At 39.3% G+C, this 23,529-nt stretch overlaps 2 protein-coding genes across 2 annotated transcripts in view; one reads left to right on the top strand and one right to left on the bottom strand.

The window, feature by feature from the left end:
* The first annotated feature begins 1,955 nt into the window (after positions 1 to 1,955).
* On the top strand, positions 1,956 to 3,819 carry LOC129677920 (ral guanine nucleotide dissociation stimulator-like). Its single transcript, XM_055608591.1, has 4 exons — positions 1,956 to 2,129; positions 2,276 to 2,472; positions 3,022 to 3,069; positions 3,549 to 3,819. Exons 1-4 carry the CDS (start codon positions 1,956 to 1,958, stop codon positions 3,817 to 3,819), a joined length of 690 nt encoding a protein of 229 aa, XP_055464566.1.
* Positions 3,820 to 15,109: 11,290 nt separating this feature from the next.
* Yme1l1 (YME1 like 1 ATPase) overlaps positions 15,110 to 23,529 on the bottom strand; it is a 33,311-nt gene continuing 24,891 nt past the window's right edge. The window contains exons 13-19 of the mRNA XM_055608582.1: positions 21,384 to 21,496; positions 20,224 to 20,379; positions 19,680 to 19,831; positions 18,483 to 18,609; positions 18,326 to 18,399; positions 17,580 to 17,666; positions 15,110 to 16,255 (exon numbers count right to left, since the gene is read on the bottom strand). Coding sequence (XP_055464557.1) covers positions 16,112 to 16,255; positions 17,580 to 17,666; positions 18,326 to 18,399; positions 18,483 to 18,609; positions 19,680 to 19,831; positions 20,224 to 20,379; positions 21,384 to 21,496 — 853 coding nt within the window. The 3' untranslated portion in view covers positions 15,110 to 16,111. The remainder of the gene's footprint in view (positions 16,256 to 17,579; positions 17,667 to 18,325; positions 18,400 to 18,482; positions 18,610 to 19,679; positions 19,832 to 20,223; positions 20,380 to 21,383; positions 21,497 to 23,529) is intronic.

The following is a 23,529-nucleotide window of genomic DNA, read 5'->3' as shown; positions in this document are numbered from 1 at the left end:
ACTAGAAGTGGAGAAGAGCCCTGAACACATTGGCACAGGAGAAAACTTCTTGAACAGAAAACCAACAGCTCAGGCTCTAAGATCAAAACATTAATAAATGGGACCCCTTGAAACTGAAAAACTTCTTAAAGGCAAAAGAGACTGTCAATAGAGTGAAATGGCAGCCTACATATTGGGAAAAGATTGTCACCAATTCTACATCCAACAAAGGACTAATATAGAAAATACATTAAAAAACACAAGAAGTTAAACACCAACAAACCAAATAATCCAGTTTAAAATGTGGTACAGAGAATTCTCAACAGAAGAAATCCCGAATGTCAGAGAAGCACTTAAAGAAATGCACAACTTCCTTAGTCATCAGGGAAATGCAAATCAAATGACTTTAAGATTTCATCTTACACCAGTCAGAACAGAAAAAAACAAAACAAAACAAACAAACAAAAAAAACCCTCAAGTACAGCACATACTAGTGCGGATGTGGAGAAAAGGGAACATTCTTCCAAGACCGGTAGAAGTGAAAACATGTACAACCCACTTTGGAAATCAATCTGGTGCTTTCTCAGAAAATTTGGAATAGTTCTACCTCAAGACCCAGCTATACCACTCCTGGGCATATATCCAAAAGATGCTCCACCATACCACAAGAACATTTGCTCAACCATGTTCATAGCAGCTTTATTTGTAATCGTCAGAATCTGGAAACAACCTAGATGTCCCTCACCTGAAGAATGGATACAGAAATTGTGGTACATTTTCCCCCTGGAATACTACTCAGCTATTAAAAACAAGGAAATTTGCAGGCAAATGGATGGAACTAGAAAAGATCATCCTGAGTGAGGTAACCCAAACCCAGAAAAACACACTGTATATACTCACTTATGAGTGGATATTAGCCATATAATACAGGCCCAAAGAAGTAACATGGAGAACTCAAGGGAAGATGTTTAAATCTAACTTAGGAGAGGAAATAGAGAGTGGTAGTGGTGAAATAGAGGAAACGAGGTAGGAAAAGTGTTGGTACAATATTCTTGTGGAATATATACAATTTACCCGTGTTCATTCAAATGCTGATTTCTCTACCCCACTATCTGGTTTCAATTCAGACATTGCATAAGCATCACCTGTCTCAAGTTTGCATAAACATGCCACCATTTGTTCTCTGTGTTGTCAATAAAACAACCAGCCAGTGCTGTGCAATGGGGAGAATAGGGTAGGACATACTCTTCTGGAGGGGAGGAGGTCAGCAGAAGAGAACTTGGAACCATGAGGAGGGATGAACCGGACCAAAGATGTGACTAAAAGCAAGTAGAATGTGGGAAATCTGAATGGGAGGAAACTACGCTGGCTTGGAGGTTTAGGATGGAGTAACTATTGCCCAGCATTGTGCTCTAGGTTAATTAAATAAATCCTAGTCTCTGTGGGGTGACTTGGGTACACAGCTAGTTTAGGAATAACCACAGCTTAACTAAAAGATAAATCAATAATAAATATTAATCTCCTACAAAAGAGAAGGGAGCACAGAGAGAAATGAGTGTAGAGATCAGACTTGGAGAGAGCAGGGAAGGGAGGACAGAGGGCCTGCAGAGAGAAGAGAAACCATGGGCAGAAGCATATCTGTAACAATCTTGAGACTTAAGACAAGGTAGGCTTCTGGGAAGATGGGAGGGTGAGTATAGCTGAAAATACCAGTAGCCGGGGTCATGGACACTGAAGAGATTGAAGAGGACACTAACTAGAAAAGACTCCTAGTGGAGGGGGGGACACCAACCCACTCACAAAAAATTAAGACCCAAAATTTACCCTGCCAACAAGATGTGCAGGGATAAAGATAAAGCAGAGATTGAGGGATGACCTCAATCTTGAGCATGACCCAACAATCCTGGTAACCAGGCAGCCAACCGCCTACATGCAGCCAAGCAGGCTCACTAGGCTGAAACCCTAGAGAGAGCAGGATGTTCTGCTGTTTTAAGATTGCTAGAGGAACAGGCGTCAAGAAGGACAAGAGTGGAGCTCATGGTGGTCCCTGGAGACACAGGATTCACTCCTGCCTCCAACGCCTCTGGCCATTTTCCCGGAAGGAAGCAGACTTGATCCAGGGCAGCCAGAGCCAAGGCCACACTGACAAGGTAACCTCTGAAACCTCAGAGTTTCCCCTACTTTTGCTCTGTCTGTTTGGCAGTGTAATGATTCAGGGAAACTTGCAATGATAACAACCAATGAGAATGTTGCAGACCTGTGCCTGTTTGAACCATCGACCTTGATTTCTCCTCAGGCTAAGGAGGATTCTGCCCCAAAGGACCAGAAGGAGCCCTGTGGAGAGTCCCGCATCAGTGCAGATGTGGTAGAAAAGCTAGTGAACCACCTGGTGCCTTCCCTGCAGGCTGGGGACACCTTCTTTGTCCCTGCCTTCCTGTGTACATACCGAAGGTTTGCCACCACCCAGCAGGTGCTGGACCTGCTGTTCAAGCGGTGAGTGCCCACCTCCAAGCCCAGAGGGCTCAGATCCTCTTCTTGGTTCTGGGAAGCACTGTCTGCTGATAAAGTCTAGAGTACTGTCAGGACGCTGCAGCATGAAGTCAGAAAATGCTTCTCCCAGGGTTGGCCCAAGGTCCCAGAGCCGAGACCTGAATGAATGAGGCTGTCCCCTGCACCTTTAAAGAGCTCTCTATCCCCGTACCCAAATTGCTGAGGCCTTGATGAAAGCACTTCTCCCACTTGTAAGGGAGGTTCTAGAACTCCTATCGGAGTGCCCAGTAGAGATGTGTCCAGAGTGGAGATCCGTGGAGGGCAAATCGAGGGACGCTGTGCCCACTGCATAGAGATGTTTATGTTCACATATTGCATGAGCATATTTGAAACACCTACTGTATGCAGGTGAACTAATAATTCTGAGAGTAGGCAGATCTTACTTGGAGGTTGTGTATTGCGATTCTTCTCCAGGAGATGTTCTGCCCCCAGATGTGTTTCCAGTTGGGGACTTGGACCTGTACAGATTACATCCTGTCTTGTCTTTTGTAGCTATTCATACTTCCGTCCTTATTGCGAAGAGGATGAACAAGCAAAGAAGTAAGGGGGCTTTGCATCAAGAGGAAGGGCTTGGGCTCCAGTGTGGGGTCACTTGCATTCACAGGGTATGGTTTGGCCAATGCTGTGATTTCATTCTTTTCCTGTGTCTAGTACCATACTGATGTCTAAGCATTGCCTGCAGGGTCAGAAGAATTACATGGGCAGGGTTCCTAAAAGTGGTGAGATGGGGGAAGCCTGGGGCCTCAAGTGCCCCTGTGAGACTCTACCCTCATCCCATCCCAACCCTTGCCAGGCAGACCTGCTCAGCTGTTCTCCATTAGAGGCTGAGAAAAGTGTGTGGAGCTCCCTGCTCACATGGACCTCACAGCTCTGTTCAAACACTACACTGATAAGCACAGGGGGCGGGGAGAGGGAGCGGTGATAGCTTCTTCCTTGCAATCCTCCCTTCAGGGAGCCATGGGAGCTTTAAACAAAGAAAGGCCTGGCCATTGACTGACCTGTCCATCCGTTTTCCCCAGCACCCTCTGTTCCTTCCTGGATACATGGATAGATAAGAACCCTGAGGAGTTTTGTCAGACCTCAGACCTCTCCATTCTGAGGAAGCTGAAGACCTACTTGATTTTGAACATGCCATATTTGGACCTTATTGTTCGTGTCCATATGCTCCTGACTGACTTGCAGCAAGAAGAGGCCAGTGAGTCAGAGATCGAGGATGATGAAGACTCAGGTAGGTGCTTGAGACCGTTATGTGAGGAGGGTTCAGCACCTGGTGCTCCGGGGGAGGCTTGAGAGGCTCCTGTTTGTGGGAGCTGTCACTGGACCCTGGTCTGGGCACACGTCCTTTTGTAGGACAGGGTCTGGATTCCCTGCAAGTATAGGTCTCCTCTGTCTTTGGAAAGGCTGAGAGGAGGTCTCATCCCGGGGATCTTGTCTCCTCCTGCAACCCAATGCCACTTCCTCCTTTCACAATGACTGCAGCAGCAGCACATCTGTCTCCATCTTTAGATCTGTGGAGCCACATATCCGAAGATCCAGAGCTTGAAGTGTGCTAGCCGGCAGTGAAATCAGGCACTCTGGGGCCAGAACCAGCTTGTGCACCAGAGTCAGAGAGCAGAAAACCACCAGAAAGTTCTGAGGCCCCTCTGCTGTTGCAGCCAGATGTGGCAGGAGAGTCCAGGCAGCACTGCCCGAACAGCTCTGGCACCTGTGTCTCACCATGTTGGCAGATACAGTGGGCCTTTCCCACATCGCACTCTTGAAGCAGCTGGTTCACCTCTTTAGAAAATGACCCTGCCACACCATTTCACACTCCCCTCCCCTGAGAAATTTCCTGTTTACTCATTCGGTTCTTTTCAATGTTTGTTTATTTTTTTTTTAGTATTGGCTTTAATAAATTGTTAGCTTTTTTTCTCATTCCCTAAATTGTAAATATGGTGTCAGCTCAGCATGCTTGTACACGGTGTAGCAGTGTACCCTGCAGATAACACTGCTTTTGTGACATTCTCATGCTTTTCATGCTTCCAATGCCACTCTTGCACACTTATTCACACAACTCACTTGCATACCTCACACACACATTATTGCACCCTTGAACACAACCAACATGCACACATTTTCAATTAAATCACTTACAATTTCACACAGCTGTACATAAAAATATATGTTCTTGCATGAAATAAACTATGTACTCTAACATATGCCGGTACACTTAAGCAACTACATGCTCACATTCTTACATGATTTCAAACTCATACACAAAAACCTACACACAATTACACAAAGCACAATGCTAACATAAAAACTACACACTAGGACACATACATACACATCTTGCACAGTTACATGCTAACACTTTCCTACAGTCCTGCCTTCTTCCAGCTACTAGCACAGAAGGTAAGGGTCCTCAGCTGTGAAGCACTCAGCCAAAATGTGCAGCTTCCTCTCAGCTCCTGCTGCCTACATGTAAATCAGTCCCCAGACACTAAAACCTTTTTCTCAGCTCTTGGGGCTAACAGGTTAGGTTCTCAAGACCCGACAACACCAATAGACAGGCCATCATGTGAGGAAAAAATTCACAGGGGCCCAACCAGAACTATGAGGAACTAGGGGAGAGCCAGAGTAGTTTTCTTCAAGGGAGAAGCCCTCTAGTTATCCAATACTAGGTGGTTAGCCCTGAAATCATATACATACAAGCAACACTAAAGAGAATTCAACAGTGTGCACGCATATGTGTGGAACAATAACAAAAGGATAAAGAGGCCAGGAATTTGAGAAGGGCAGTGGACCATGAGAGAAGTTGAAAGGAAAAAATGGAATGGGGGAGAGGGAATAATGTAATTATATTTTAATAAAAACAAGATTAAAAGGCATAAAATATTTTAAAGGAATTTTATTGATTTACTGGTTTATTAAGGTTTGTTTTGGTTTTGGTTTTGGTTTGTTCGAGACAGGGTTTCTCTGTGTAGTGCTGGCATTTCTGGAACTTTCTATGTAGACCAAGCTGGCCTTAAACTCACAGAGATCTGCCTGCCTCCTGAGTGCTGGGATTAAAGGTATGTACCACCACTATCCGGTAAAATATTTCTTAAAAGATGTGAGCTGAGAAGAAAGGAGATAATTTGATCAAAATACACTGCATGAAAATTCCAAACAATAGTATATTTAAAAGTTTATGATGTTGGGAGAGAAACGTGCAATAGTTTAGGTGAGCTGGATGAAGGACCCAAGCCCCATCCTCCACCCGAAGGAAGCTTCTCTGGTGCTGGACCAGATTTCAGCTTGAAGATCTTTACACCTGCTCCCCATCTGCCTGCCAACCCAAAGAGGCCAACTCTACCACATCAGCAAAACCAAAAGAAAGGAGACACACACACACACACACACACACACACACACACACTCACCACCAACATCAAAAAACAGGAAGTAACAACTGGTCATTAACATCTCTTAACATCAATGGCATCAACTCCACAATAAAAAAAACACAGGTTAACAGAATGGTATGAAAACAGGGCCCACCTTTCTGCTCCGTATAAAAAACACTTAAGCAATAAAGATGGACACTACCTCAGAGTAAAGGGCTGAAAAAGGTTTTCCAAGCAAACGGACCCAAGAAGCAAGCTGGAGTAGCCATTCTACTATCTAATAGACTTTCAACCAAAATTAATCAAAAAAAGATAGAGAAGGAAACTTTATACCCCTGGAAGAAAAACCCACCAAGATGACGTCTCAATTCTGAACATCTATGCCCCCAATGCAAGGGCACCAACATTTGTAAAAGAAACATTGAACTCCACACATTAATAGTGGGAGATTTTAACACCCCGCACACTCCAATGGACAGAGCATCAAGACAGAAACTACATGGGGAAATAAACTAACAGACATCATGAATCAAATGGACCTAAAAGATATCTACAGAATATTTCACCCCAAAAACAAGAGAACATACTTTCTTCTCAGCAACTCATGGAACCTTCTCCAAAATTGACCATACACTCAGTCACAAAGCAAGCCTAAACATATAAAAAGATTGAAATAACTCCCTGCATCTTATCAGATCACCATGGATTAAAGCTGGAACTCAGTAACAACAGAAAGTATGCAAACTTATAAAGACGGGAACCACACTGGGGCAGGGAAAAAATAAGAAAGACTTTCTATTATTCAATGAAAATGAAAGCACAACATACACAAAATTATGGATATAATGAAAGCAGTGCTAAGAGGAAAGTTCATAGCACTAAAAGCCTTCATAAAGAAATTGGAGATATCCCATACTAGTAACTTAGCACACCTGAAAGCTTTAGAACATAAGGAAGCCAATGCACCAAAAGAAACAATCAGACTCAGGCAGGAAATAATCAGACTCAGGGCTGAAATCAATAAATTGAAACCAAAGAGAATAAAAAAAAAAAAAAATCAATGAAACCAAGAGCTGGTACTTTGAGATCAACAAGACAGAAAAACAACTTAGCCAAACTAACTAAAAGGCAGAGGGAGAGTATCCAAGTTAACAAAAGCAGATACAAAGGAGGAGATAATAACAGACACTGAGGAAATTTTAAAAATCATTAGGTTTTACTTCAAAAGGCTGTATTCCACAAAACTGGAAAAATCTAAAGGAAATGGATGATTTTCTGGATAGATTTAACTTACCAGAGTGAAATCAAGATCAGGTAAACAGTTTAAGCAATCCTTTAACCTCTAAGGAAATAGAAGCAGTCATCAAAAGTCTTCCAACCAAAAAAAGCCCAGGTCTAAATGGTTTTAGCGCAGAATTCTATGATTCAAAGATGATCTAATATCAATACTCCTCAAACTATTCCACAAAATAAGAACTGAAGGAACATTGCCAAATTCATTCTATGATGCCACAGTCACCCTGTTACCAAAACCAAAGACTCAACAAAAAAACTAATTTCTGACCAGTTTCACTCATGAACAATGATGCAAAAATACTCAATAAAATACTCACAAACTGATCCAAGAACACATAAAATGCATCATCCACCATGATCAAGTTAGCTTTATCCCAGGGATGGTTCAACATATGAAAATTCATCAACATAATCCACTATATAAACAAACTCAAAGAAAAAAAATCACATGATCATACCATTAGATGCAGAAAAAGCCTTTGACAAAATCCAACAGCCCTTCATGATGAAAGTCTTAGAAAGATCAGGGATACAGGCTCATATCTAAACATAAGGCTAAATACAGCAAACTAAAATCAGGAACAAGACAAGGCTGCCCACTTTCTCCATACCTCTTCAATATAGTACTTGAAGTTCTAGCTAGAGCAACTAAAAGAGATTAAGAGGATACAAATCAGGAAGAAGTCAAAGTATCACTATTTGCAGATGATATGATAGTATGTATAAACGACCCCAAAAATTCCACCAGAAAACTCCTACAGCTAATAAACACCTTCAGCAAAGTGACTGAATACAAGATTTCTTAAAAAAAAAAAAAAACAAAAAAAAAAACAGTAACCCTCCTGTACACAAATGACAAATGGACTGAGAAAGAAATTATGGAATCTACACCCTTCACAATAGTGACAAATAATATACAGTATCTTGGTATAACTCTAACCAAGCAAGTGAAAAACCTCTATGACAAGAACTTCAACTCTCTGAAGAAAAAAAAAATTGAAGATATCAGAAGACAGAAACATGTCCCATGCACATGGATTGGTAGGATTAACATAGTAAATATGGCCATCTTATCAAAATCAATCTACAGATTCAACGCAATCCCCATCAAAATGCCAACACAGTTGGTGAGACCTTAAAAAAACAATTCTCAACTTCATATGGAAAAACAAACAAAAAACCACAATAGCTAAAGCAATCCTATACAATAAAAGAACTTCTGAAGTTATCTCCATTCCTGACTTAAAGCTATTACACAGCAAAAGTAATAAAAACTGCATGGCACTGGTATAGAAACAGACTAGATGGTCAATAGAATCAAATCAAAGACCCAGAAATAAACCCACATCTGATTTTTGACAAAGGAGCCAGAACCATACAATGGGGGAAAAAACACCATCTTCAACAAATGGTGCTGGTCTAACTGGATGTCTACACGTAGAAAAATGCAAATAGATTCATATTTATCACCCTGCACAAAACTAAGTCCAAGTGGCTCAAGGACCTCACTATAACACCAGGTACACTAACTCTATTAGAAGAGAAAGTGGGGAAGAGCCTCGAACTCATTGGTGCAGGAGACAACTTCCTAAACAGAACACCAACAGCTGAGGCTCTAAGATCAACAAATAATAAATTGAACCTCTTGAAACTGAACAGATTCTGTAAGGCAAAGGACACTGTCAATAGAAGGAAAACTACAGCCTACAGACTGGGGAAATATCTTCACTAATCCTACATTCAACAAAGGGGTAATATCCAAAATATATAATGAACACAAGAAATCAAACACCACTAAACAAAATAACCCAACTGAAAAAGGGGACACAGAACTAAACAGAGTTGTCAACAGAAAAATCTCAAATGGCTGAGAGGCCCTTACAGAAATACTCAACTTCCTTAGTCATCAGGGAAATGCAAATTAAAACCACTCTGTGGTTCCATCTCACACCAGTCAGAATTGCTAAGATCAATATGACAGCACATGCTGATGAAGGTGTGAAACAAGAGGAACACTCCTCCATTGTTGGTGGGAGTGTGAACTTGCACAACCACTTTGGAAATCAGTCTGGTGCTTTTTCAGAAAATTGGGAATAGATCTACCTTAAGACCCAGCTATACGACTCCTGGGTATATACTCAAAAGATGCTCCACCATACAAGGACACTTGCTCAATTATGTTCATAGCAGCTTTATTCACAATATCTGGGATCTGGAAACAACCTAGATGCCTCTCCCCAAAAATGGATTAAAAAACAAAAACAAACAACAACAAAAACCTGTGGCACATTTACACAATGAAATACTACTCAGCTATTAAAAACAAAGAAATCATGAAGTTTGCAGGCAAATGGTAGAACTAGAAAAGATGATCCTGAGTGAGGTAACCCAGACCCAAAAAGACACACGTGGTATGTACTCACTTACAAGGTGCTTTTAGCCATATAGTACAGGATAAGCATACTATGAGGCATAAACCCAAAGAAGATGAATACCAAGGAGAATCCAAGGGAGAATGCATAAATCTCACTGTGATGGGGAGAATGCATAAATCTCACTGTGATGGGGAGACAGAATACACAGAAATAGTGGCTGAAGAAAGGGAACAAGGTAGGAGAAGGGGCACAGAGAGTTAAGTGTGTGGAGAACAGACTTGGGGAGAGTAAGGGCTAGAGGACAGGACTGTAAAGAAGAGAAACTGAGAGTGGGGACATTTCTTTGGCAAGCTGAAGACCTAAGTCAGGGTAGGCTGCTGGGAGGATATGAGGGTGAACTCAAGCAGAGACTCGTAGTTAGCAGAGGCCATAGAGACTGAAGAGGTCACCTGCTAACTAGACTAGTCTCTCTTAATAGTGAGGGGAACACCAACCCACCCACAAAAACTTTAACCCCAAATTTACCCTGCCTGTAAGATGTGCAAAGATATAGAGCAGATAGAGCAGAGATTAAGGGAATGCCCAACCAATGCCTGGACCAATCAAAGACCCACCCTATGGGAGAGTGCCAACCCCAGACACTATGAACGACACAATGCTAAACTTGCAGACAGGAGGCTGTCAGAGCTGTCCTCTGAAAGGTGCTACACACCAGTGCCTCAAAACAGATGCCGAGATTCACAGCCAAACATTGGGTGATTTGTAGGGTGTCTTGTGGAAAAGTGGGAGGAAAGAGAAAAGGATCTGGAGGTGACAGGAGCTCCACAGGAAGACCAACAGAGACAACTAGCCAGGGCCCAGAGGGTCTTGCTGAGACTGAAGCATTATCCAAGGACCATGAATGAACTGGTCCTAGGACCCCTACAAAGATATAGCTGTGGGCAGCTTAGACTTCATGTGGATCCTCTAGTAAGGGGAAGTGGGGACTTAATGGGACAGAGTCACTTGACAGCCTTGTGAACATTCCCCCTGGAGAGACTGCCTTTCAGGCCACAGAGGAAGATGCAATTTGATGAACTGGGGTGGATGGAAAAGGAAAACTCCCCTTTTCTAAGGAATACATTGGTGGGGGGGGGGGGGAGAGAAGGAAGAATGGGGCTACAACCAGGATGAAAAGTGAGTAAAAAATAAACTTTACAGGAATACACTTGAAATGAGCTTGAAGGTAAACAATTCCCAACAGTCCTTGTTTATTCCCTAATATTAATGTGCCTATAGTGAGAAACAGAATTCACAAGTTCAGTCACAGAAAATTCATCCACAAGTTGATGAACAGTGCAGAGTACATTCTCAACTGGAAATTCCAGCAGCCGCCCCAACTTTCGCAGTCCACTTCCACAGAATATTCTTAGCATTTATTCTGTTACTTGGAAATCTCACCTGATGGAATGTGCTGCTCTGCCCAGAGACCCCACTGGAAACTCCACTTTGCTGCCTTAAAGGGCCTTCCACAGTCAGTTTTCTGAATGTTTTGTGCACCTGGCTTGATGATACTTTACTTTCTATCATCTGCCACTTTCTTTTTAGTCTTTTAATTTGGCTTACTGTATTAGCAGTTTGCTCTCTGTGGTAAAGACCATGGAAAAATAGCAACTTGGTGAGAGGAAAGGGTTGCTTTAGCTTACAAGTACCAATCACAGCCCATCACCAAGGGAAACCAAGACAGAAACTAAGATGACATCTTTAACAGGAAGAAAAAAAATCATCTACCTTTCACATCAATTTGTAGTTTGTCATCACAATCTCCTGATAATTACTGTAATTACTTTCCTCCTAGCATTTGTACCAACAGTTCTCAACCTATGGGTAGTAACCAGGCTGGGGCTCACCTGAGACCATTGGAAAACACACATTATAACAATAGCAAAATTAGTTACAAAGTAGCAGTAAAAAGAACTTTATTATTGAAGATTAGAACCTGAGGGTCACAGCTTTAGGAAGGTTGAGAATGACCATTCTATAAGGAAGTATCTATTTGTGCCTTAAAGTATACATACTTTTAACAGACTTTCATATTTCAGATATACTCTATTAGCAAGTTCCTTTTTGTTTGAATGACTCCATTTTGCATTTCTTCAAGGAGTCTGAAGGTGATATGTTCTTGTGGCTTGTGTGAGACTGCTTTATTTCTGAAGGTCAGCTTTATTGAGGGCAATATTCTCGGCAGGCAGGCTTTTACTCAGTACTTTTATGATTCTCTTAGTCTGCCTAGATTCTTCTATCTGGGATATGAATACAGGATATTCTTTGTAAATTGCTATTCTTTTAACTTCAGGATCTTTTGTCCTTCACCTTCATCCCATTGTTATCACCAGGTAATCCCCTCTAAATAACTTTTATGTATTTCTACAGGTTGGGAAAGCTTCCTGCAATTACCTCTTAAAATAAGATTTCTAACCCATTTTTTTTTTCCATGCTCAACTCAACAGCTTTGATAAACATTTCCTTTCTGTTGTTCCAAATTCCATTTTCTTTTCTTCCTTGTGATTGTACATCTTCCATTTACACTTAATTATTTGTATGTGTGTAGGTGCACAGAAGTGGGAGGACAACTTGAAGGAGTCGTCCTAGTTTTCTGTCAGTGTCATAAAACACTATCCAAAACGAAGTTGGAGAAATCGCAGAAACCTAGAGCGAAGCTGCATATGGGCTTGCTCTCCAGGTTCCTACCCAGCATCCTTTCTTATGTTTCCCAGGACCACCTGCAGAGGCATGTGGACTGGATCCTCCCGCATGGGTCATTAATCAAGACTTGTCCTGGAGCTCTCATCTTTCCAGATGATCTAGTTGACAAGTTGACAAAACAAAAACCTACAAGAGTTGACTCCCTGCATGTACCATAAGGTATGGCTTCGGTCATCAGTTCCAGCAGCAAGTGCTTTACACTTGTCTTTTCACTGGTCCTCAATTTTTATTTTCAAATGGGGCTTTTTTAGTTATTGAGATTTTGTTGTTGTTGCTGCTCTGTTATTTTACATTTTATTTCCAGTATTTTTACACTCCCAGGATGGTATTTAAAAAGAAAAAAAAAAGTTACTTCAATCTATTAAATTGCTCTAATTTCAAAATGACTTCCTTGAAGTTGTTTTTCAAAACAGGTGCTATGCATTCTTTGCCACTGACAGTATTTCTTTTCTTTACAATTATCTAGTAGTACCTTGGTTTATATCTGGTGCTGTTTTTCTAATTGTTCTTGATCCTATGGTTAAAATCTACCATCTGCTCACTGAAGCTGTGCTGAGTCCAACCTCTGTAGACTGACTTTTGAGAACAGCATTCAGTAGTAAGGTTCCACAGGTCTTCTGTTAAGGTCCTTTAGCTCATGACCACTAGAGCTGCAGAAGCACTCTAAACCCAGAACTTCCATGGCTGGACGTGGCACTAACGTGGAACTGATGGCCAACTGCTGAAGCATACCTGTAGCTATAGGTTACTCTGAGCCAACAGCCATTACAGTCTGTCCCCTCACTGTCACTACAGAAGAGATGTGGGGGTCTGTCCATTACTCTTATGGTGGTATGCAAGCCCAGTACTGGGTTCTAAGACCATATTCTGTGCTTGCTTCCATTTTCCCCACATGGAGACTGCATTTTCACACTCTCCTAGTTAGGATGTTGGCAAGTGTAACCTAAGTAATGCACAACTGTCTTTTTCTATTCTATTCAACTTACTACTACTATGCTACCACCAGGCTCTTTGATCTTACCTGGCTAGCTTAATCCAAGTGAAGGTATTTTCACATATAACAAATTATTTAAGTGGGTGTTCATGCTGAGGGATGGACGCTGGAGAGTCCAATTCCCATAATTCAATTTAGGCTTTGAACATGAGCTCGGAAAAGCTTAAAACTCCTTATAAACCCAATCTTCTTAAAATCCTTCAGTTGGAATGATTTTAAAGTATATAAGGAGAAATTTATTTTTAGTTGAAAAAAGGTTAACTAGAAAACTCAACAAAACCATAAGTAACCATTTCCTTGTCTCTAGGGATTAAAAGGAGATCTGCACAAAGTATGACTTGTTTCTTCATGAAAACCACTAAATTTAACTAAGAACATGATTCTCTGTTGGTCTTGCCAACTCAGGGGGCCTCTCAGACCAAAAAGACTTCTGTGCCAGGAATGGAGGAGCATACCTGTAATTCCAGTGCCCAAGAAGCTCAGGCAGGAGGATGGCCAGATGGAGGCTAGCCTAGGCTACATATAGAACTTTCTGGAAAAGACTCAAAACAACAAAACAAAAAACCCCACAGCCCCCCCCCCCACAAGAAAAATAAAAAAGGCTTATTCTCTTTTTTACAAGAGGATTTAGATGATTTGGCATACTGCTGAGTAAATCTATGATCTCAATGATAAGCAGGTTACTAGTCTGAAGTGGTTGGTTGCTCAGTGACATGAAAACAAGTGTAAGATTTCTGTAATACGAGAAACCCAGAGGAATTTGATAATCACTTCATGAAATATCTTAGGTTTACCAGACAGGCAGAGCAGAAAAATTCTCCAGGTAATTATATCCACCCTTAGCTGTCAAAGTCTTTACATATACACAAACTATAAGCAATAAAGCCAACTAAAACTCAAAAGTCATGTAAACTTACTGTATCATTTATTGCAACTTGAATTTTAAGGAATTAAATTTGGATGTCAGTTGTAAGATACCACTTTATACTGACTGATGATGAAACTGAAACATAATACAAGCTACAAAGGAAAATTGTGTAGACACTTTGAATTTTTTAAATTATTTTTTTATTTTTATTTTCTAATATTAATCACAGGTTATTTACTTTGTATCCCAGCTGTAGCCCTCTCCCTCATTCCCAACCCCACATCTTCTCCCTGTCCCTTTCCAAGTCTACTGCTAGGGGAGGTCCTCCTCCCCTTCCATCTGACCCTAGCTTATCAGGTATCATTAGGACCAGCTGCAATGTGACACTTTGAATTTTGACAGTTTAACAAAATTGTACTTACTACTATGCTACCACCAGGTTCTTTGATTTTACCCAGCTTGCATAATCTAAGTGAAGGGATTTTCACATAACAAATTATTTAAGTGGGTGTTCATGCTGAGGGATGGAAGCTGGAGAGTAAGTAATTGGGCTAAATCCTAATTGTGGTGATGATTTCACATTAAAGTCTTTGGTCTATATATTTACAATGGATAAATTTATAACATGAAAAGTACAACTCAGTGGGACTGTAAAAATGTTTTGAGTCAGGCTAGACAGCAATGTTTTCCGTATGTGTATGTATGAATATTAAGAGAATGAGGGACAAGGTATAGAGATTGAGCACATGAACATAAGCAATAGTGGAAACAGTAGAAAGCAGTAAAATTACAACAACCTGTGAGTCTAGATCAAGAATATAATATAAAGAAGCTCTGGCAACATTTTCAGTTTAAAATTGTACCAAAATTTAAGATTATTTAAAAAGGTCCCTTTAGTTATACCTATCTCCTTCAATGAAGACCATACACACCCTCAACGAGAAAACTGAATGTAATTTTAATAGTTCCTTCAAGAATGTAATCTGTGGGGTTGGGGAGGGAATGAGGGAGCGGGATACAGCTGGGACACAGAGTTAACAAAATGTAACTAAAAAGAAAAATAAAATAAACAAACAAAAAAAAAAAGAATGTAATCTGGTTGTAACACCAAATGCAATGCACTCTCTGCTCTACTGATTTGGATATGAAATTACCTATAAACCCTGTAACATGTGCAGATGGCACAAGCCTTCCACTTCTGATAAGGTGGAAGTTGAAAGACCACTTTGAAAGAAACTGAGTTTTTGGTTTCATTTTGATTTTGAGATTAAATGTAATTATGTAATTTTCAGAATATAATGTGTTGTTTACTTCATAAAAACTTCTGAAATAAATTTCATCAGACAGTAATATCTGAAAGAAAATGGGTATGCATGCAGCATTTTTAAAACATTGCAATCATTTAAATTCTGATTAGCTTTATATTTACAATTCAAATAACTTCTTTTAAAGGCCATTTTACACAGTCAAGAACATGATTATGCACATCTTACTGGCATCTCCACTGATATAAGTGGAAATGACTTACCAAAGAGAAATGTTACTATCAGGAAATGACAGCTTTTTAATTATTTTAGCTTGCAAATTAAAAAATACTTACCAGTAGATAAAGGCACAATTTTTACTCACATTGAGTAATTAACCACAAAATGACTACTTACTTTCAACATCATTAATTGCCATTTTTCAAACAATGTCTTTAATCCTGACAGCTCTTTATTGATTATCTTTTCATGTACTTGCTATGGTTTACTAATCTCCAATGGGTGTCATCACAGGAATAACCAAAATCATATAATGTGACAGATAATTGACAAAGTGTTTCACATCCTTCAGTTATATATACCAAGTCAAGAGTGGGAGTTGAAGAGTGTTGCAAAAGGAAACTGCAGGACTACGTATATTCTTGTAATAAAACCAGCAATATCAAGAGTTATCATCTCACTTCCAATTTCTTCCCCTCAAGAACAATTTGAATCTCTTTGGCATCCAAAGTCTCATAGGTCAACAATGCTTCTGCTAGATTCTTATGTTCTTTTGCATGAGTTTTCAAGATATGTTTTGCTCGTTCATATGACTCCTGAAAAATAAAAGCAATTCATAGAAGAAAATGTAGGAATGCAAAAAACATAGGTAAAAAGAAAATAAAACCAATGTGGCTTAAAATATCTGTTGAGTTATATAACAATAAAGGAGTTTAAAAAAATGTTTCAAAAAAAAAAAACCTGTCTTTCCAAAATGTTCACTTTCTTTGTTCTAACTAAGAAGGCATTTCTTTCTTCACCCTCCAGCAGCTAATGAAAGTGTGGCTGTCTCCTTTGAAAACTGCTTTCCTGAAATTCTTACTCTTTTCCCAGATACTTCTCTCTTCTCATCATCATTTCCAGATTAACAGTAACCTAACTCTTGCAGAAAGCACTACTCCTCTGAAGGCCAAACTATTTGAATACACTGGCTACCGGAGCCCCTTTAAAAGCCATTTTGTTAATACTGATTACGTTCCTCATTCAACATAATGTTGATACTGATTCAATTCCTCATTCAGCCAGATCTTTTCTTCATTCTAAAAGCTACCTTAAGTTATGGGCAACTTCAGTATCTAATACATAAGCAACCTTTCTAATTAGCTCCAGACAGACATACCTATTTCTAACCTAAAATCTTTATTATGATGTCCAAATTCAGTAACTTCTTATTAGACAAAAAACAATCTGCCTACATCAACAGTTTACATCCCACTTTGGTCTCCAAGTTCTTCAGTTAATGGCATAAACAATATAGTTACCAGAGGCAAAATTCTGGAATATGGTTTCAGCTGCTTTTAACTTTCACAACTGATATATAATGTTTTACGTCTATATCTTTTTTATGTTTTATTTATTTATTTGAGGCTAATATCAAAAAATGTACTGTGCAGCCAAGGATGAGCCTGAACTTGTAATCCTCTTGACTCCACCTTCCAAGAGCTAAGAGTAGAGGCATGTGCTACCAGGTCTAGTTTTCTAGGGTGTGGGAAATTGAACCAAGTACTTTGTACATACTAGGCAATCACTACCAACAGAACCACATCCCTAAATCTCATTAGTATCTCTTGAGCACACTCAGTACTTCTTCATCTGCTATATTTTATAGGGTAAAATTTAGAAACATTGTTATCATTACTCGTTTGTTTGCAGTGCTAGGAACTAAATACCCAGACATTTTATAAGCTAGGCAAGCACTTTCTAATGAACTATTACTTTTAAATGCTAATCACTTAATTATTAATTTATAATTTATAATGATCATTTAAAATTATAATTAGCATTTAATTATCATTTTATTATCTTTTAAAAAATACTTAGGCACATTTTATATTAAAAATAAAATAATAATAATAATAATCAAGCTCAGAAAAATATTACCCGTAGAAGGATTCTTATTTCTTGTTCAATGGCAGATTGAGTTTCAGGACTTAGTTTTCCTGTGTCACTGTAGGTCATAACTCCAAGCTAATGTCAAACAGAATAAAGTAATTGAACAAATTACTATCAGGAAATTCAGCAAGTAAATTCAAGTAAGTACAAGCCTACATATAAGCAAAATTTAGGTGTGGCAGTGGGGGACAAAAATGCAACATAAAAAATGTTGAGTGCCAGCACTCTGAGAGGCAGAAAAGCAGGTAGATCTCTTTGTGATTTCGAGGCCAGGCTGGTTTACAAAGTGAGTCCAGGCCAGCCAAGGCTACACAGAGAAATTCTGTCATGAAAAACAAAAACAAACACACAAACAGAAAAAGGTGAGTGCAATCAAATAACATTTTTTGGAAACCATAAAGACAAATCAAAACAGCAAATGTGAGTATGATATAAAAATGTAAGTCTAAGCGCCTTCTCAGAAAATCCTGGCAGCTCCCCTGTATCTACAAATTCATGGTCCACGTGCCTCATAGGTTGCAATGATAATGTAGGAATGTAAAATACTGAAAATGTAAAATAATAAGGTCCGAAAGAGTAGCTAAATAAATTATCACTTTATTAGTTCATGATGTTGAAGCAGAAAAAAGTTGTATTACTGGTCAGATTAATGCTCAGAAAAAGTCTCAAATGAATTAGGAATCAGACAAGGAAAAAATGTTATCAACTCATAAATCTATCAAAAGAACCACTACCTTTTCACTCATTCCAAATTTGGTAACCATCCTCTTTGCAATTTTTGTCGCATTATCAAAATCACTAGAAGCACCTAGATTAAAAATAAACATAACTTGAAAATATCTTTAAAAGAATAATTATAAGTTTAAAGAAAATACTCTATCAAAAACCAACCTGTTGTTATATGATCAGTTCCAAATATGAGCTCCTCTGCAACTCTTCCTCCCATACTAACATCCATTTGTGCAAGGAGCTGGGATCTAGTTTCATTCCATCTGTCATTCTCAGGCAACAGTGAGACCTACACAATTTAATAAGCACGTAGTAACAAAGAAAACACATTCAGACACACTTCTGTCTGGCTCCCCCCCCCCCCTTTTTTTTTTAGAGACAAGATTTGTGTAGTCTTGGCTGTCCTGAACTCTTTTGTAGACCAGGCTGGCCTCGAACTCAAGAGATCCACCTACCTCTGCCTCCCTGAGTGCTGGGTTTACAGGCATGCACCAACATGCCTGGCTACCAGACACACTTTTGAAATAGTTACATTCATAACCAAAGTTATTTAATTGTTTTCCATAGACAGTAATCAGGATAATAATTCTGAAAGTCAAGAGATTTGATAAGGATAAGACATGATCACCAGGTAACTTAATGACAAAAGCAACATGAAAAACAAAATCTTCTATAAAAATGCATCTTACAAATAATAGGTACATAATGCTGCAACAGGATTTCTTTCCAACTGCACAAAAATATATTAGCACAGTTAAGTACAAGCCTATATATAATTTCAAGATTGACACATATACTAAGAAATATCTTAGAACTATGTAAGCAGCCACTATCTGTGTCTTTTTGCCTTATTTACATGTTTATAAATTATATTCTATACCCACTCTTCAACTGGTGTAGACATGTAACACCTGAAATATGAAACTACTCTGACAGAAACTTATAGCAAATGGATCTTAGTTTAATGTTGTTCAGGAAATCAAAAGGGATAAAAATCATCAGGAAGTTGCAATCTCCTATATAAGCTTCCAGAAAGCCATATTTGAAAGTGAATTTTTAAACAAGAAAAAGAAGTATAGAAGGCAAGGTGGCTCAAACCTGTGTTCCCAGGACTTGTAAAGGTGAAGCAAGAGGATTATCACAAGTTCCAGGCAAATCCAGGCTACACAGAGAATTCTAGGCCACTCTGAACTACAAAATGAGAAGTGAGACCCAGTCTCAAAGCAAACAAACAAATCAACTCCACAAAAATAAAAGAGAACATAGTTCAGTGGTGAGAGCTTGAGTTACATGTGTGGGTCTCTGAGTTCAAACCACAGTATAAGAGGCGGAAGTGAGGAAGGTCTACAGGGAACTTACATGTCCAAGTGTTGGCCCTCGTGGCATGATTGTCGCTTTATTGATTGGCATTGCATCCTTTGTGTAATATGCAATAATAGCGTGACCAGATTCATGATAGGCCGTTATAGTTTTGTTTTTGTTATCAATTTCCACACTTCTTCTTTCTGGTCCTAAGAGAAGTAACATACTACATTATGATCGCATATTTAACTGGTAAGTGTGGCAGACTATAATCCCAACACTCTAGAGGCAAGAGTTCCATGTTAGATCATGATTCACTGTGATAAGAAGGAAGACATGCACATAAACATACACAGAGAGAGACAGAGAGAGAGAAAATGTGTGAGCATGCATTATGAAGGATGGAGGAATGGCGGTCAGAGGTTGAGGCAGAATGACTACCAGAAGTTCACAGCCAACCCGAGGAACATAGTGGAAGTGAGGGACAGCTGACCAGCTTGGATTATAGAATGAAAGCCAGTCTCTAAATAAAAAGATAAGGAAGGGTAAAAACAAAGAAAAAGGTGAACTGCAGAACAGGATATAAAGAAGGAAGACATACCCATTAGAATTTTATCCTTAGAAAACTCTAGTTCCTTCATGGTAACCATTTCTTTTCCATCAACTGCTGCCTTTAATGCAGCTTGGTTCACAAGATTCTCCAACTCTGCACCAGAAAACCCAACAGTACCTCTAGCTATGATTTCTGGATCAACAGCTATGAAAAAAGAGAACATAATAAATCTCCATTACTAAATAGAAGCACTTTAAATTAAACCCACATTTTGAAGGTAAAAGGAATACAATTAACTCTAAATTGCAACTTAAAACATATCTTAAAACTAAAAGTGAATTTAATCAAACTTAAACCATCAAAATATGCCATTTTAAGTTAATATTACTAGTTACTATCAATTAGTAATAATGAATATTGTTAATAATAATAAATTATTATTTTAACAATGAAACTTCAAGAAAAGGCCTGACTTTTATTAGCTTTCTGAAAACAAAACAGAGAAAGTAGAGTTGCTGGAAATGAAATTAGATACTTCAAATATGACCTAAGCTGGCCTGGAAAGGGAGCCTAGCAGTTAAAGAGCACCAACTCCTCTTGCAGAGGACCCAGATTCAGTTCCCAGCATTCACAGGGCAGCTCCTCTTCTGGCCTCTACTGGTACTGCACACGTGGTATAAATACATGTAGACAAAATAGTTATACATATACAAAGATAAAATATCTTAAATATCTCCTACATTATGTCTAGCCCAGCCACAAATTCAAAGAGCAAGCTCACAGTCCAAACTCTTTTCTATTAAATTTCCCCTTGAAATACCCTGGTCCCTTCTTATAAAGAGATATACTGGAAAATACTGCAGCTTATACTACTGTCACTTATGTTCAAGTATCCGTTATGTCCATATGTCTTGTTTTATATTCTGCTTTCCTCCTAAACTGAGCCAATTTTTTTGGATTTTATATTTTTATTTAAAATCTATACATACATCTTCATATATACATATGCCTGTCTACACACTCCAAACAATCACGATTCAGGAATAAAATATCCTAGATACACACAAACTGAACAATACATATATGTGTATAAAGAGGACCAAAAAGTTAACTAGTCTGAGACATAAACCAGATATGGACAATAGGATGGTTAGGTATATTTCCAGTTTCCAGAAATAACAATGCTTGAATTAAGGAATAGGACTCACACTTATCAAACTTTATTTTATTGAGATACCATTTCAAAATTTCAGTCCGACCCTTCACATCTGGCCTTGGAACTGTAACCTGCATGTCAAAACGACCAGGACGTATTAAGGCACTAAGAAAAAAATAAAAAGGATACATATAAATCAATAAGCTGAAGATGCTAGCACATGCTAAATATGTGATGGAAAAACAATGATAACCGCAGATAAGAAAAAATTCCGAATGTTTGTACAGTTCCCTCAGAAGCACGAAGATGTTCAGTTTCACAGGAACTGCACACCCACAGTCCCAGACCAACCTGTACCATGTACTGTAACCTGGTGTGAAATATTAACAAACATAAGGTAGACAAAAAGGTTCACTTATATATATGCGTGCAACTAAGGTGGCATTATTTCTCTTCTTCCTCCCTATTTTGAGTCCACCTTCCCTTTTCCCATTTCCCACTTCAGATTTTCCTCTCTATTGCACCTGTGCCCCTTCCCCAATGGCTCTTTTATATTTCCTGGTTTGTTCAGTTATTCCAGGTTATATACTCACACCTGAAGCTTTGGAGCTGGATGCATGGATTCTATGCCCGTCTACCACCGACTTTTTTTTTTCTTGACTAATGAAATGTAGTCTTTTGGGGGCAGGGCCTCTACATAGCCCCAACAGTTCTTGAACTATGTAGCCCAGGCGGGCCTCAAACTCATATAGAGATCTGCCCGTCTCTTCCTCCAAAATGCTGAGAATAATTGTGTGTTGTAAGATGTCCAGCATATTTTAACTGTCTACCTAAAAATATCTATACTATATGTAATTCACTGCGTGTGTGTGTAAAACATCTAACAAAAAACCAAGAGCAGGCAAGAGTCTGTTGGTCAGTGTTGTCCAAGAGACTCCTACAACATTAAAGGCTATAGCTATTGTTTTTGTCTACCCCATTAGTGAAAAGTTAAGTTTATATGGATGAAAGCACATGTACTTCAGACCCAAGACACAGAAACTTCTGAGCCAGAACTGATCTGAATGCCTCTTCTCTGAAGACTAGTTTTCATATTAGAAGGCACCATGCAAGCTTTCAAAAGAAAAGCAACCAACAGTCCTACCCAACTATGATACCTATGAACCACAATAATGACCAACATGGCAAGATAACCCTAACAGTTCAGCAGTGGTATGCATACTTTGGTGATAACCAATAGCTCTGTAATTGCACTTAAAACCCACTCAACAAGGGAAATCATACTGGTACTAGATACCTAGCCAGCTACCCAGGGCTATTAAAGGATCTTAGAGGAGAATCTACAACTGCTATTTTACTAAACCAGCACAATCCCTAACTACATTCTAAATATTTGTCCTTATATCCACAGATAAGTATAGTCTTCATCAAGGAAACTTCTCTCTGCAACTGACAGAGACCATTATAAAAAACTACACCTGATCAAAATGCAGAGTTGTGGAGCCCAGTCCCAAAAGATGGGATCGGAAGATTGTGAGAGCCAGAGGACCAGAACGCTCGGTATAAAACTGTGTATACTACAACATCAGGAGCTATACTCACTGTGTCTCACCAACACGGCTGCCTAAACATGGCCTCAAAAAAGGTGATGCCATGTTATACTAACACGAAGGGTGAAAGTTCATGATGTCTCAACTCTAGACAAAGATCTACAGGTAAGTAAAAAATGCTCACAGAACAAGTGTTTCCCAGGGAGAAGTATATTAAACAGTCAGCCCAAAAAACATCCACACACAAGTTACACTATATACACTAAGCGGATGCACTTATGTAGTTAGGAACACACACACACCCCAAAAGCTAAAGAAAAAAGGCAAGGAATTTAGAAAAGAGTCTGCCTTTTTTTTTTTTTTTTTTGGGGGGGGAATACATGGGAGGACTTTAAGGAAAAGAAGAGGGGGGAGAAATGATGTAATTATATTATGACCTCAAAAATAAAACAATCATTTAAAAAACACACACTCTCTTCTTAATTGCTAGAGTGCTAGACCGCTGGGCCCAATCCTCTAAGGTTGGAGTTATCGCCGGCTGTAAGCTAGAGGGCCTGGGTGATAGGAGCCACACTCAGCTCCACTGCAAGGACAGTATGTGTTCTGAACCACTGAGCCAGCTCCAGATCCACTCCCACAGAAACTTCT

Source organism: Psammomys obesus, unplaced genomic scaffold (assembly GCF_907164565.1).
Source record: "Psammomys obesus unplaced genomic scaffold, mPsaObe1.curated_primary_1811, whole genome shotgun sequence".
NCBI lineage: Eukaryota > Metazoa > Chordata > Mammalia > Rodentia > Muridae > Psammomys > Psammomys obesus.
Note: the sequence above shows the minus strand (reverse complement) of the source record. Positions and strands in the feature narration are given on the sequence as shown.

Bases quoted from the DNA above. Each gene is read 5' to 3' on its own strand.
- LOC129677920 (XM_055608591.1), top strand. From the start codon at position 1,956: ATGTTCTGCTGTTTTAAGATTGCTAGAGGAACAGGCGTCAAGAAGGAC. The intron at 2,130-2,275 runs GTAACCTCTGAA...ATTTCTCCTCAG, and splicing joins GCCAAGGCCACACTGACAAG to GCTAAGGAGGATTCTGCCCC. The intron at 3,070-3,548 runs GTAAGGGGGCTT...CGTTTTCCCCAG, and splicing joins GAGGATGAACAAGCAAAGAA to CACCCTCTGTTCCTTCCTGG.